Here is a 14,946-nt window from a genome sequence, read left to right as displayed (position 1 = left end):
TGGGGTGCAGAGTTTGGGGTTCGGGGGTGGATTCAGGGTTTGGGGTGCAGAGTTTGGGGTTCGGGGGTGGATTCAGGGTTTGGGGTGCGGGATTTGGGGTTCGGGGGCGGATTCAGGGTTTGGGGTTCGGGATTTGGGGTTCGGGGTTTGGGATTCAGGGTTTGGGGTTCGGGATTTGGGGTTCGGGGGTGGATTCAGGGTATGGGATGCGGGATTTGGGGTTCGGGGGGTGCGTTCCGGGTCCTTCCCGGTGGATCCGGGGGGGTCCCCGAGCTCCCCCGCCCCCCCAGGCCCTGCTGGTGTTCGTGGCGCTGTCGCTGTGTCGCGACGAGGTGAGCTGGCTGTCGCGACACGCCGAGCACGTCACCAAGGCCAAGAGCCCCGAGGACTTCACGGACAGGTGGGGACAGGGAGGGGACACCCGCGGGTCCCTCGGTCCCTGCAGTGGGGTTCCTGTCCCCATTTTGGGGTCCCTGGGGTCCCCATTTTGGGGTCCTTGTTGTCCCTGTTTTGGGGTCCCTGCTCTCCCCATTTTGGGGTCCCTGGGGTCCCCATTTCGGGGTTCCCGCTCTCCCCATTTTGGGGTCCCTGCTGTCCCCATTTTAGGGTCCCTGCTGTTCCCATTTTGGGGTCCCCGTTGTCCCTGTTTTGGGGTCCCTGCTCTCCCCATTTCGGGGTCCCTGGGGTTCCCATTTCGGGGTCCCTGGGGTTCCCATTTCGGGGTCCCTGCTCTCCCCATTTTGGGGTCCCTGCTGCCCCATTTCGGAGTCCCTGGGTCCCCATTTCGGGGTCCTTGCTCTCCCCATTTCGGGGTCCCTGCTCTCCCCATTTCGGGGTCCCTGGGGTCCCCGTTTCGGGGTCTCTGTTGCCCCATTTCGGGGTCCCTGCTCTCCCCATTTTGGGGTCCCTGCTCTCCCCATTTCGGGGTCCCTGAGGTTCCCATTTCGGGGTCCCTGGGGTCCCCGTTTTGGGGTCCCTGCTCTCCCCATTTCGGGGTCCCTGGGGTTCCCATTTTGGGGTCCCTGCTCTCCCCATTTTGGGGTCTCTGTTGCCCGATTTCGGGGTCCCTGCTCTCCCCATTTCGGGGTCTCTGTTGCCCCATTTTGGGGTCCCTGCTCTCCCTATTTCGGGGTCCCTGCTGTCCCTATTTCGGGGTCCCTGCTCTCCCCATTTTGGGGTCCCTGCTGTCCCCATTTCGGGGTCTCTGTTGCCCCATTTCGGGGTCTCTGTTGCCCCATTTCGGGATCCCTGCTCTCCCTATTTTGGGGTCCCTGGGGTTCCCATTTTGGGGTCCCTGCTGTCCCCATTTCGGGGTCCCTGCTGTCCCCATTTCGGGGTTCCTGGGCAGGGTTTTTTTTTTGTGGTGGGGGTCTCTGGGGGTCTCTGACGCCCCCCGTGCGCAGCCGTGTGGCGGAGCTGCTGTTCGTCGGGCGCTGGTTCGGCGGCACCTGCGGCTCCTGCGCCGCTACCACCGCCACTACCTGGCCCGCTTCGACGCGCTCGTGCTCAGCGACGTCATCCAGGTGTGTCCTGGAGGGGTGGCACTGTCCCCTGAGCCCGGGGTGTCCCCTGAGTCCCCTCCGGGCTGTCCCTGAGCCCGCCCTGGACTGTCCCTGAGCCCCCTTCGGGCTGTCCCTGAGTCCCCTCTGAGCTGTCCCTGTCCCCTGAGCCCCCTCCGAGCTGTCCCCTGAGCCCCTTCTGAGCTGTCCCTGTCCCCTGAGTCCCCTCCGGGCTGTCCCTGTCCCTTGAGCCCGCCGTGTCCCCTGAGTCCCCTCCGGGCTGTCCCTGTCCCTTGAGCCCGCCGTGTCCCCTGAGTCCCCTCCGGGCTGTCCCTGTCCCTTGAGCCCGCCGTGTCCCCTGAGCCCCCTCCGAGCTGTCCCCGAGTCCCCTCCGAGCTGTCCCTGAGTCCCTTCTGGGCTGTCCCTGAGTCCCCTCCGGGCTGTCCCCAGAGCCCCCCTCGGGCTGTCCCTGAGTCCCCTCCGGGCTGTCCCTATCCCCTGAGTCCCCTCCGGGCTGTCCCTGAGTCCCCTCCGAGCTGTCCCCGAGTCCCCTCCGGGCTGTCCCCTGAGCCCGCCGTGTCCCCTGAGCCCCCTCCGGGCTGTCCCCGAGTCCCCTCCGGGCTGTCCCTGAGTCCCCTCTGAGCTGTCCCCGAGTCCCCTCCGGGCTGTCCCTGAGTCCCCTCCGAGCTGTCCCCGAGTCCCCTCTGAGCTGTCCCTGAGTCCCTTCTGGGCTGTCCCTGAGTCCCCTCCGGGCTGTCCCTGAGTCCCCTCCGGGCTGTCCCTATCCCCTGAGTCCCCTCCGAGCTGTCCCCGAGTCCCCTCCGAGCTGTCCCTGTCCCCTGAGCCCGCCGTGTCCCCGCAGAACCTCTCGGTGTGTCCCGAGGAGGAGTCGGTGATCCTCTCGTCCTTCGTCAGTTCCCTCTCGGCTCTCTCGGCCAAGGAAGGTGCGGATGTGTCCCCTCCCGGCCCGGGATGTCCCCTCCCAGCCCGGGATGTCCCCTCCCAGCCCGGAGTGTCCCCTCCCAGCCCGGAGTGTCCCCTCCCAGCCCGGGATGTCCCCTCAACGTGTCCCCATGTCCCTGTGTCCCCTCCCAGCCCGGGATGTCCCCTCCCAGCCCGGAGTGTCCCCTCCCAGCCCGGGATGTCCCCTCAACGCGTCCCCGGTGCCACCCCAGCCCGGTGTCCCCCCCTGTCCCCGGACCCCTGGGACAATCCCGGGCTGGGCACCCCCTGTGGTGGCACTGCCACCCCCCAGCCCTGTGCCCATGTCCCCGTGTCCCCGCAGTCGATGACAAGGAGGAGTTTGACTTCACCGCGCTGCGCCTGGACTGGTTCCGGCTCCAGGTGGTGGCTCTGTCCCTGTCCCTGTCCCTGTCCCTGTCCCTGTCCCTGTCCCTGTCCCTGTCCTTGTCCCTGTCCCTGTCCCTGTCCCTGCTGTCCCCGTGTCCCGTGACCCCATCCCTGTCCCTGTCCCTGCTGTCCCCGCTGTTCCCATCACTGTGTCCCTGTGTCCCCTGTCCCCTCTGTCCCCATCTCGGTGTCCCCACCATGTCCCCTGTGTCCCCATCTCGGTGTCCCCACCATGTCCCCACTGTCCCCTCTGTCCCCATCACGGTGTCCCCTGTCCCCTCTGTCCCCATCACCGTGTCCCCGTGTCCCCTGTCCCCTCTGTCCCCATCACGGTGTCCCCTGTCCCCTCTGTCCCCATCTCGGTGTCCCCACCATGTCCCCACTGTCCCCATCTCGGTGTCCCCACCATGTCCCCACTGTCCCCTCTGTCCCCATCACGGTGTCCCCACCATGTCCCCTCTGTCCCCATCACGGTGTCCCCACCATGTCCCCACTGTCCCCGCTGTCCCCATCACGGTGTCCCCATGTCCCCTGTCCCCAGTGTCCCCATCACGGTGTCCCCTGTCCCCTCTGTCCCCATCACGGTGTCCCCATGTCCCCTGTCCCCTCTGTCCCCATCTCGGTGTCCCCACCATGTCCCCTCTGTCCCCATCTCGGTGTCCCCAGGCCTACACGAGCGTGGCCAAGGCTCCGCTGCCGCTGGCGTCCAACGGTGACGTGGGGCGCGCCATGAGCCTGGTGATGTTCCACACGCTGCTGCTGGACCGGCCCGAGGAGCTGCTGGACGAGACCTCGGACCTGTCCACCTGTGGTCAGCGCCCGGCCCCTTCTCCTGCACCCCCATTTCACACCCCAAACCCCCATTTCACACCCCAAACCCTCATTCCACACCCCAAATCCCCTTCTCCCACCCCAAACCCCCATTTCCCACCCCAAACCCCCTTCTCCCACCCCAAACCCCCATTCCACACCCCAAATCCCCATTTCCCACCCCAAACCCCCATTTCCCACCCCAAACCTCCATTTCCCACCCCAAATCCCCATTTCACACCCCAAACCCCCTTCTCCACCCCAAACCCCCATTTCACACCCCAAACCCCCATTTCACACCCCAAATCCCCTTCTCCCACCCCAAACCCCCATTCCACACCCCAGATCCCCTTCTCCCACCCCAAACCCCCTTCTCCCACCCCCAAACCCCCATTTCACACCCCAAACCCTCATTCCACACCCCAAATCCCCTTCTCCCACCCCAAACCCCCATTTCCCACCCCAAACCCCCATTTCCCACCCCAAATCCCCTTCTCCCACCCCAAATCCCCTTCTCCCACCCCAAACCCCCTCTCCCTTCCCTTTCCCCACCCCATTTCCCCTTTTCCTACCCTTTTCCCACCCCGTACCCCTTTCCCCACCCTTTCCCCCCCATTTCCCCCCTTTTCCCCATTTTTTCCCCCTTTTTTCCTCCCTTTTCCCCCCCTTTTCCCCCCTTTTCCCCCCATTTCCCCCCTTTTCCCCCCAATTTTCCCCCCTTTTCCCCCCAGTTTTTCCCCCCATTTCCCCCCCAGTTTTCCCCCCCTTTTCCCCCCCATTTTCCCCCTTTTTCCCACCCTTTTCCCCCCCCAGTTTTTCCCACCAATTTCCCCCCCTTTTCCCCAGTTTTTTCCCCCCAGTTTTCCTCCCCATTTCCCCCCCAGTTTCCCCCCATTTCCCCCCCATTTCCCCCCAAGTTTCCCCCATTTCCCCCCCAGTTTCCCCCATTTCCCCCCGTTTCCCCCCAGTTTTCCCCCCCATTTCCCCCCAAGTTTCCCCCATTTCCCCCCCAGTTTCCCCCATTTCCCCCCCGTTTCCCCCCAGTTTTCCCCCCCATTTCCCCCCAAGTTTCCCCCATTTCCCCCCCATTTTTTTTTCCCCATTTCCCCCCCCATTTCCCCCCAGTTTTTTCCCCCCATTTCCCCCAGTTTTCCCCCCCCCATTTCCCCCCAGTTTCCCCCATTTCCCCCCATTTCCCCCCAGTTTCTACCCCCGCCCCCCTGGAGCGGATGTTCTCGGCGGCGCTGGAGGAGCCGTCCATGCTGCGCTTCTCCATCGCCTTCCCCCTGCTCTGCGCCCACTTCTCGCGCTGCCCCCACCCCATGTGCCCCGAGGAGGTTGGTGACACCCCCGGGGGGGGTCCTGGGGGTCCCCCAGCGCCGTCCCCGGCTCTGAGGGTCCCCCCTGGCAGCACCCCCAGCTGGAGGCGGCGGCGCTGGGGCTGTGCCACCGGTTCCTGGAGGAGCTGGGGCGGGTGGGCAGCGGCTGCGTGCTGGACGCCTGCGCCGAGCAGCACAACCTCAGCCAGCAGGTGACGGGGGCTGGGGGGCTCCGGGACCTGCAGGGGGACCTCAGGGGGCTTGGGGAGGGTCTGGGACGTTCAGATGGATTGGTCACTTTTGGGGCTTTCAGGACCTTTGGGGTCTTGGTGGTTGTTGGGGTCTCCAGAACCTCTGGGGGCTTTGGGGTCTCCAGAACCTCTGGGGGCTTTGGGGTCTCCAGGACCTTTGGGGCCTTCAGGACATTTGGGGTCTTGGTGGTTGTTGGGGTCTCCAGAACCTCTGGTGGCTTGGTGGCCTTTGGGGCTTGGTGGCCCTTTGGGGTCTCCAGGACCCTTGGGGCCTTCAGGACCTTTGGGGTCTTGGTGGTTGTTGGGGTCTCCAGAACCTCTGGGGGCTTGGTGGCCTTTGGGGTCTTGATGGCCTTTGGGGTCTCCAGGACCTTTGGGGCATTTGGGGTCTTGGTGGCTCCAAGGGTCTCCAGGGCCTTTGGGGTCTCCAGGACCTTTGGGGTCTCCAGAACCTTTGGGGTCTCCAGAACCTTTGGGGTCTCCAGGACCTTTGGGGTCTCCAGGACCTTTGGGGCCTTCATGACCTTTGGGGTCTCCAGAACCTTTGGGGTCTCCAGAACCTTTGGGGTCTCCAGGACCTTTGGGGTCTTGGTGGCCCCAAGGCTCTCCAGGACCTCTGGGGGCTCAATGATCTTTGGGGTCTCCAGAACCTCTGAGGGTTTGGTGGCCTTTGGGGCTTGGTGGCCTTTGGGGTCTCCAGAACCTTTGGGGCCTTCAGAACATTTGGGATCTTGGTGGTTGTTGGGGTCTCCAGAACCTTTGGGGTCTCCAGGACCTTTGGGGTCTCCAGGACCTTTGGGGCCTTCGTGACCTTTGGGGTCTTCAGGACCTTTGGTGGTCCCAAGGGTCTCCAGAACCTCTGGGGGCTCAATGATCTTTGGGGTCTCCAGAACCTCTGAGGGTTTGGTGGCCTTTGGGGCTTGGTGGCCTTTGGGGTCTCCAGGACCTCTGGGGTCTCCAGGACCTTTGGGATCTTGGTGGCCCCAGGGGTCTCCAGAACCTCGGGGGCCTCCAGGACCTTTGGGGTCTCCAGGACCTTTGGGGTTTTGGTGGCCCCAAGGGTCTCCAGAACCTCTGGGGCCTTCAGGACCTTTGGGGTCTCCATGGCCTCTCTGTCCCCACCAAACCCTGGGGACGAGGACGTTTCTCCATGGGGACAAAACCTGGCAGGGCGTCCCCCGAGCCAGCCCAGGGGGACGGTGGCCTGGCTGAGGTGCTGGTGGCCCCGTTTGGGGTGTCCCCATGTCCCCACGAGCCTGTCCCCACCCCGCAGCTGCTGCCCAAGCACTGCGCGGCCACCGTCAGCAGAGCCCGCGGCAAGAAGAGCCCGAAGCAGCCGCCCCGCAAGGGGGACCCCGACAGGGACAAACCGGGGACAGAGAGCCAGCGACGGGACAGGACCCTGAGCACCACGTGAGTGTCACCCGCGGGGGGACTGTCCCCATGGGGTGACACTGTGGCTGTCTGGTGACACCGTGACTGTCCCCACGGGGTGACACTGTGACTGTCCCCACGGGGTGACACTGGCTGTCTGGTGACACTGTGACTGTCCCCACGGGGTGACACTGTCCGCACGGGGTGACACTGTGACTGTCCCCACGGGGTGACACTGTGGCTGTCTGGTGACACTGTGACTGTCCCCACAGGGTGACACTGTGACTGTCCCCACGGGGTGACACTGACTGTCCCCACGGGGTGACACTGTGGCTGTCTGGTGACACTGTGACTGTCCCCACGGGGTGACACTGTGATTGTCTGGTGACACTGTGGCTGTCCCCACGGGGTGACACTGTCCCCACGGGGTGACACTGACTGTCCCCACGGGGTGACACTGTGGCTGTCTGGTGACACTGTGACTGTCTGGTGACACTGTGACTGTCCCCACGGGGTGACACTGTGGCTGTCTGGTGACACTGTGACTGTCTGGTGACACTGTGATTGTCCCCATGGTGACACTGTGATTGTCCCCACGGGGTGACACTGTGGCTGTCTGGTGACACCGTGACTGTTCCCAAGGGTGACACCGTGACTGGTGACACCGTGATTGTGTGGTGACATTGTCTGGTGACACCATGATTGTCCCCATGGGGTGGCACTGTAACTGGTGACACTGTGACTGTCCCCAACGGTGACACCGTGACTGGTGACACTGTGATTGTCCCCAAGGGTGACACCACAATTGTCTGGTGACACCATGATTGTCCCCACACCACACCACGATTGTCCCCATGGGGTGACACCACGATTGTCTGGTGACACCGTGATTGTCCCCACGGGGTGACACCATGATTATCTGGTGACACCATGATTGTCCCCACGGGGTGACACCACGATTGTCCCCCCAGCATGGACAAGCTGCACCTGACCCTGTCCGAGCTGTCCCTGAGCCTCAACCACGTCCCCAACTTCACCGTCTTCGGTCACACGGTGACACCGGCCGAGTACCTGAGCAGCCACCTGGAGACGCGCCTGGCCAGGTGGGGCCCGGCCGGGGCCACCGGGGCCGGGGGGACACACGGGGGGTCCCTCACTGTCCCCGTGTCCCCTCAGGGCCATTGTGACCATGGCTGGCTACAGCCAGGCCATGCAGGAGGTGGCCCGTCCCTCAGAGGTGCTGGCGGGGCTGGTGGCCACACGGGGCTGGTGGCCACGTGGGGCCGGGGGGACACGCGGGGGGTCCCTCACTGTCCCAATGTCCCCTCAGGGCCATCGTGGCCATGGCTGGCTACAGCCAGGCCACGCAGGAGGTGCTGGCGGGGCTGGTGGCCACACGGGGCTGGTGGCCACACGGGGCTGGGGGGACATATGGAGGGTCCCTCACTGTCCCCGTGTCCCCTCAGGGCCATCGTGGCCATGGCTGGCTACAGCCAGGCCACGCAGGAGGTGGCCCGTCCCTTGGAGGTGCTGGCGGGGCTGGTGGCCTACATGGGGCTGGTGGCCACACGGGGCCGGGGTGACACACAGAGGGTCCCTCACTGTCCCCGTGTCCCCTCAGGGCCATCGTGGCCATGGCTGGCTACAGCCAGGCCACGCAGGAGGTGGCCCGTCCCTCGGAGGTGCTGGCGGGGCTGGTGGCCTACATGGGGCTGGTGCAGAGCTTGGGACACTTGGTGGCCCTGGACACGGCGCGGCTGCTGCGCACGGTGCTGCTCCAGCAGAGCCACCCCCGCGACGCCAGCGGGCAGCCCACGCTGACCGCCATCTACACCGACTGGTCAGTGCCACCACGGGGACACGGCCGTGGGGACACGGGGATGGCAGTGCCACCACGGGGACACGGACAGGGTGGTGGGGACACGGGGATGGCAGTGCCACCACGGGGACACGGACAGGGTGGTGGGGACACGGGGATGGCAGTGCCACCACGGGGACACGGCCGTGGGGACATGGGGATGGCAGTGCCACCATGGGGACACGGACAGGGTGGTGGGGACATGGGGATGGCAGTGCCACCACGGGGACATGGACACGGCCGTGGGGACACGGGGATGGCAGTGCCACCATGGGGACATGGACAGGGTGGTGGGGACATGGGGATGGCAGTGCCACCACGGGGACACAGACACGGCCGTGGGGACATGGGGATGGCAGTGCCACCCACGGGGACACGGACAAGGTGGTGGGGACATGGGGATGGGGGTGGTGGTGGTGGCAGTGGGGACACGGGGATGAATGGGGGTGGTGGCAGCAGCTCGTGGTCCCTGCAGCACAATCCCTGGATCCTGTCCCCTGTCCCTGGATCCTGTCCCCATCCCTGGATCCTGTCCCCATCCCTGGATCCTGTCCCGAATGCCCCAATCCTGTCCCCATCCCTGGATCCTGTCCCCAGTCCCTGAATCCTGTCCCCTGTCCCTCAGCCGTGTCCCCAATGCCCCAATCCTGTCCCCAATGCCCCGATCCTGTCCCCAATGTCCCAATCCTGTCCCCAGAGCCCCGATCCTGTCCCCAGTGCCCCGATCCTGTCCCCAGAGCCCAAATCCCAATCCTGGTCCCCTGAGTTTGTTTCCAGTCCCCCGATCCTGGCTCCTGTTGCTGTGGGTGCCACTCCCGTGGGTGCCACCCCCGCGGGTGCCACTGTCCCCGCGGTGTCCCCAGGTACCTGGAGGCGCTGCTGCGCCAGGCCAGCAGCGGGGCCGTGCTGGTGTCCCCAGCCCTGCAGGCTTTTGTCACCGCGCCCCGCGAGGAGCCGCCCCCGTTCAGCGCCGCCGAGTTCTCCGACGTGTCCGGTGGGGACCGGGGAGCTCGGGGGGGGGATGTCACCTCCTGTCCCCTCCTGTCACCTCCTGTCACCTCCTGTCACTGCCTGTCCCTGCTGGGGTCACCTCCTGTCACCTCCTGTCACCGCCTGTCACCTCCTGTCACCTCCTGTCACCTCCTGCCACCTCCTGTCCCCTCCTGGGTCACCTCCTGTCCCCTCTGGGGTCACCTCCTGACCTCACCGGGGTCACCTCCCTGTCCCCTCCCGTGTCCCCACCATGTCCCCTCCCCTGTCCCCGCCCGTGTCCCCACCCTGTCCCTGCTGGGGTCGCCCCCTGTCCCCTCCCGTGTCCCCCCGTGTCCCCCCTGTCCCCCCCCCGTGTCCCCACCGTGTCCCCGTGTCCCCACCATGTCCCTCCTGTCCCCTCCCGTGTCCCCACCGTGTCCCCCCTGTCCCCTCCCGTGTCCCCACCGTGTCCCCGTGTCCCCACCGTGTCCCCGTGTCCCCTCCCGTGTCCCCGTGTCCCCACCGTGTCCCCAGTGTCCCCACCGTGTCCCCAGTGTCCCCGTGTCCCCCGTGTCCCCGTGTCGCCTCCCGTGTCCCCACCGTGTCCCCAGTGTCCCCACCGTGTCCCCGTGTCCCCACCATGTCCCCAGTGTCCCCACCGTGTCCCCGTGTCCCCCGTGTCCCCGTGTCCCCACCATGTCCCCAGTGTCCCCACCGTGTCCCCGTGTCCCCTCCCGTGTCCCCTCCCGTGTCCCCACCATGTCCCCAGTGTCCCCACCGTGTCCCCGTGTCCCCTCCGCAGAGATGCGGGCTCTGGCCGAGCTGATCGGGCCCTACGGGATGCGGTTCCTGAGCGAGAACCTGATGTGGCACGTGGGGTCCCAGGTGACCGAGCTGAAGGTACAGCAGGGACAGGGGACAGGGGACAGGGCTGGGGACAGGGGACAGGGCTGGGGACAGGGGACAGGGGACAGGGCTGGGGACAGGGGACCGGGCTGGGGACAGGGGACAGGGGACAGGGGACAGGGGCTGGGGACAGGGGACAGGGGACAGGGGACAGGGGACAGGGCTGGGGACAGGGCTGGGGACAGGGGACAGGGGCTGGGGACAGGGGACAGGGCTGGGGACAGGGGACAGGGGACAGGGGCTGGGGACAGGGGACAGGGGACAGGGCTGGGGACAGGGGACAGCAGCTGGGGACAGGGGACAGGGCTGGGGACAGGGGACAGGGGCTGGGGACAGGGGACAGGGGCTGGGGACAGGGGACAGCGGCTGGGGACAGGCTGGGACAGCGACAGGACAGGCAGGGCCACCCCAACCCCGTCCCTGTCACCCCTTGGGCTCTGCGGGAGGGCCGGAGGTGCCAGGTCCTGAAGGCTCCCGGTGTCCCCTGATGCCCCCCTGGTGTCCCCTGGTGTCCCTGATGTCCCCTGGTGTCCCCACGATGTCCCTGATGTCCCCTGGTGTCTCCACGGTGTCCCTGGTGTCCCCACGGTGTCCCTGGTGTCCCCACGATGTCCCTGGTGTCCCTGATGCCCCCTGGTGTCCCTACGGTGTCCCTGGTGTCCCCATGGTGTCCCTGGTGTCCCTGGTGTCCCTGGTGTCCCCTGATGTCCCCTGATGTCCCTGATGTCCCCTGGTGTCCCCTGGTGTCCTCGGTGTCCCCTGATGTCCCTGGTGTCCCCTGGTGTCCCCTGGTGTCCCCACGGTGTCCCTGATGTCCCTGGTGTCCCTGGTGTCCCCTGTTGTCCCTGATGTCCCCTGATGTCCCTGATGTCCCTGATGTCCCCTGGTGTCCCCTGATGTCCCCTGGTGTCCCTGATGTCCCCTGGTGTCCCCGGTGTCCCCGGTGTCCCCACAGAAGCTGGTGGCCGAGAACATGGACACGCTGGTGCAGCTGCGCTGCTGCAGGGCCGAGCAGAGGCCGGCGCTGCTGCCCCGCCTGAGCTGTGAGTGGGGCTGGGGAGGGGTCCGGGGGTGTCCCCCGGGGGTGTCCCACGTGTCACACGTGTCACACATGTCACACGTGTCACACCTGTCACACCTGTCACACGCGTGTCCCCACAGCGGCCGAGAACGTCCTCAAGCGCATGACCATCATCGGGGAGATCCTGAGCTTCCGCGCCATGGCCCAGCAGGGCCTCAGGGAGGTGGGACCCCCCCCTCACCCCCACCCCGGGACCCCCGACCCTGCGGGACCCCCCCTGACCACCACCCCCGACCCTGCGGGACCCCCCTGACCCCACCCCCGACCCTGCGGGACCCCCCTGACCCCATCCCAGACCCTCCGGGACCCCCCTGACCCCACCCCCGGCCCTCCAGGACCCCCCTGACCCCACCCCTGACCCTCCAGGACCCCCCGATTTGGGGCTCGGGACCCCCTGACCCCACCCCCGACCCTCTGGGACCCCCCTGACCCCACCCCTGACCCTGCGGGACCCCCCATGACCCCACCCCCGACCCTCCGGGACCCCCCTGACCCCACCCCCGACCCTCCGGGACCCCCTGATTTGGGAGGCGGGACCCCCCTGACCCCACCGCCCCCGACCCTCCAGGACCCCCCTGACCTCACCCCTGACCCTGCGGGACCCCCTGATTTGGGTGTGGGACCCTCCAGGACCCTCCAGGACCCCCCGATTATGGGGGCGGGACCCCCCCTGACCCCACCCCCGACCCTCCAGGACCCCCCCTGACCCCACCCCCGACGCTCCGGGACCCCTCGATTTGGGGGGGTGGGACCCCCCTGACCCCACCCCTGGCCCTCTGGGACCCCCCGATTTGGGGGTTCGGGACCCCCCTGACCCTCCGGGACCCCCCGATTTGGGGGTTCGGGACCCCCCCTGACCCTCCGGGACCCCCGACCCCTTTCCAGGTGTTCTCCCGGCGCTGCCCCTTCCTGATGGGCCCCATCGAGTGCCTGGCGGACGTGGTGACCCCCGACACCGACATCCAAGGTGGGGGACAGGGGACAGGGGAGGGGCCACCCAGCCCGTGTGACACCGAGTGACACCGAGTGACACCGAGTGTCCCCCCCCCGTGTGTCCCCAGGTCACCCTGAGCATCTTCGAGCTGGCCTCGGCCGCGGGGATCCCGTGCGAGGTGGACCCGGCGCTGGTGGCCGCCCTGGCCGGCAGCAGGACAGGTCTGGGGGGGCTCTGGGGACACGGGGGGAGGTGTGGCTGTCACCCGGAGCCGCTGTCACCCGGCTGTCACCCCGCTGTCCCCTGCAGAGGGCTCGTCCCCCGAGGAGGATTACAAGGTGTCCTGTCTGCTGCTGGTGTTCGTGGCCGTGTCCCTGCCCCTGCTGGCCGCTGACCCCGCGTCCCTCTACAACCCCCGAGCTGGACGGTGAGGGCTGTCCCCGTGTCCCCGTGTCCCTGTGTCCCTGTGTCCCCGTGTCCCCGTGTCCCTGTGTCCCCTTGTCCCTGCCCCTGCTGGCCGCTGACCCCGCGTCCCTCTACAACCCCGAGCTGGACGGTGAGGGCTGTCCCCGTGTCCCCGTGTCCCTGTGTCCCTCTGTCCCCCTGTCCCTCTGTCCCCGTGTCCCCGTGTCCCCATGTCCCTGTGTCCCTGTGTCCCTCTGTCCCCGTGCCCCATGTCCCTGTGTCCTCCTGTCCCCGTGTCCCTGTGTCCCCGTGTCCCTGTGTCACCCTGTCCCCGTGTCCCTGTGTCCCTGTGTCCCCGTGTCCCTGTGTCCCTCTGTCCCTCTGTCCCCGTGTCCCTGTGTCCCTCTGTCCCTGTGTCCCCTGTGTCCCTCTGTCCCCGTGTCCCTGTGTCCCTCTGTCCTGTGTCCCCGTGTCCCTCTGTCCTGTGTCCCCGTGTCCTGTGTCCCTCTGTCCTCCTGTCCTCCTGTCCTCCTGTCCCCGTGTCCCCGTGTCCCTGTGTCACCCTGTCCCTCTGTCCCCGTGTCCCTGTGTCCCTGTGTCCCCGTGTCCCCATGTCCCCGTGTCCCCGTGTCCCTGTGTCCCTCTGTCCTGTGTCCCCGTGTCCCCGTGTCCCTCTGTCCCTCTGTCCCTGTGTCCCTGTGTCCCTCTGTCCTGTGTCCCTCTGTCCCTCTGTCCCCGTGTCCCCGTGTCCCTGTGTCCCTCTGTCCTGTGTCCCCATGTTCCCGTGTCCCCGTGTCCCCCTGTCCTCCTGTCCCTCTGTCCCCCCTGTCCTGTGTCCCCGTGTCCCCGTGTCCCCGTGTCCCCTGTCCCGTGTCCCCAGCTGTTGTCACTGTCCCATCCTCGCAGCAGGGGGACACCGGCGCTGTCACCGAGGGAGGTGGCACCGCGGACACTCAGCGTTGTCCCCAGCTGTGCCCCTGTGTCCCCCAAGCTCCCCGAATCCTCCATTTCCCCACTTTTAATCACCCCCAAGCCGTGTCCCCAATGTCCCCGATGTCCCCTCGGTGTCCCCAGGCCACAACAACAACCTGCACTGCCTGGCCAAGGCCATCGTGCAGGTGTCGGCCGCGCTCTTCACCCTGCACAGACAAAAACATCGAGACGCACCTGAAGGAGTTCCTGCTGGTGAGCCTGTCCCTGTCCCCTCCCCGGGGACTGTCCCCTGTCCCCTCCCCGGACTGTCCCTGTCCCCTCCCTGTCCCTGTCCCCTCCCCGGGACTGTCCCCTCCCCGGGACTGTCCCTGTCCCCTCCCCGGGACTGTCCCTGTCCCCTCCCCTGTCCCTGTCCCCTCCCCGGGACTGTCCCCTCCCCGGGACTGGCCCTGTCCCCTCCCCCGGGACTGTCCCCTCCCCGGGACTGTCCCCTCCCCGGGACTGTCCCTGTCCCCTCCCTGTCCCTGTCCCCTCCCCGGGACTGTCCCTGTCCCCCTCCCTGGCCCTGTCCCCTCCCTGTCCCTGTCCCCTCCCCGGGACTGTCCCTGTCCCCCTCCCTGTCCCTGTCCCCTCCCTGTCCCTGTCCCCTCGCCGGGACTGTCCCTGTCACCTCCCTGTCCCTGTCCCTGTCCCTGTCACCTCCCTGGCCCTGTCCCCTCCTCGGGACTGTCCCTGTCCTCTCCCTGTCCCTGTCCCCTCCCTGTCCCTGTCCCCTCGCCGGGACTGTCCCCTGTCACCTCCCTGTCCCTGTCCCTGTCACCTCCCTGTCCCTGTCCCTGTCACCCTCCCTGGCCCTGTCCCCTCCTCGGGACTGTCCCTGTCCCGTCTGTCCCTGTCCCCATCCCTGTCCCTGACTGTCCCCGTCTGTCCCTGACTGTCCCTGTCCCGTGTGTCGCTGTCCCCATCGTGTCCCCGTGTGTCCCCATCGCTGTCCCCGTGTGTCGCTGTCCCCATCGCTGTCCCCGTGTGTCCCCATCGTGTCCCCGTGTGTCGCTGTCCCCAGCTGGCCTCGGGCAGTCTCCTGCAGCTGGCGCAGGAGCCGGACCCGGCTCGTGTTCGGAACCAGGACTCGCTGCTGCTGCTGCTGCAGCTGGTGAGGGCACCTGGGGGGGTCCTGGGGGGGCCACAGCCCCCGAGGGGTCCCCGTGTGGGTGGCCCTGGGGTGAGCCACCCTTGGGAGGCTCTGGGGTGTCA

At 67.1% G+C, this 14,946-nt stretch overlaps 1 protein-coding gene across 1 annotated transcript in view; it reads left to right on the top strand.

Annotated features, from left to right (window-relative positions):
• NCKAP1L (NCK associated protein 1 like) overlaps positions 1-14,946 on the top strand; it is a 36,694-nt gene that overhangs the window by 9,846 nt on the left and 11,902 nt on the right. Inside the window, 22 exon segments of the mRNA XM_058861137.1 lie at positions 291-400; positions 1,404-1,423; positions 1,426-1,523; positions 2,362-2,443; positions 2,785-2,843; positions 3,516-3,660; positions 4,863-4,996; positions 5,071-5,190; positions 6,503-6,642; positions 7,575-7,706; positions 8,225-8,443; positions 9,325-9,455; positions 10,236-10,333; positions 11,295-11,382; positions 11,501-11,583; positions 12,306-12,385; positions 12,481-12,575; positions 12,664-12,770; positions 12,901-12,910; positions 13,834-13,904; positions 13,906-13,944; positions 14,756-14,841. Of these exon segments, the coding sequence (XP_058717120.1) occupies positions 291-400; positions 1,404-1,423; positions 1,426-1,523; positions 2,362-2,443; positions 2,785-2,843; positions 3,516-3,660; positions 4,863-4,996; positions 5,071-5,190; positions 6,503-6,642; positions 7,575-7,706; positions 8,225-8,443; positions 9,325-9,455; positions 10,236-10,333; positions 11,295-11,382; positions 11,501-11,583; positions 12,306-12,385; positions 12,481-12,575; positions 12,664-12,770; positions 12,901-12,910; positions 13,834-13,904; positions 13,906-13,944; positions 14,756-14,841 (2,147 nt within the window).

This window comes from Poecile atricapillus, chromosome 35 (genome assembly GCF_030490865.1).
Source record: "Poecile atricapillus isolate bPoeAtr1 chromosome 35, bPoeAtr1.hap1, whole genome shotgun sequence".
In the NCBI taxonomy this organism is placed as follows: Eukaryota; Metazoa; Chordata; class Aves; order Passeriformes; family Paridae; genus Poecile; species Poecile atricapillus.
The sequence above is the reverse complement of the archived record's forward strand: the minus strand, read 5'-3'. Positions and strand labels throughout refer to the sequence as shown.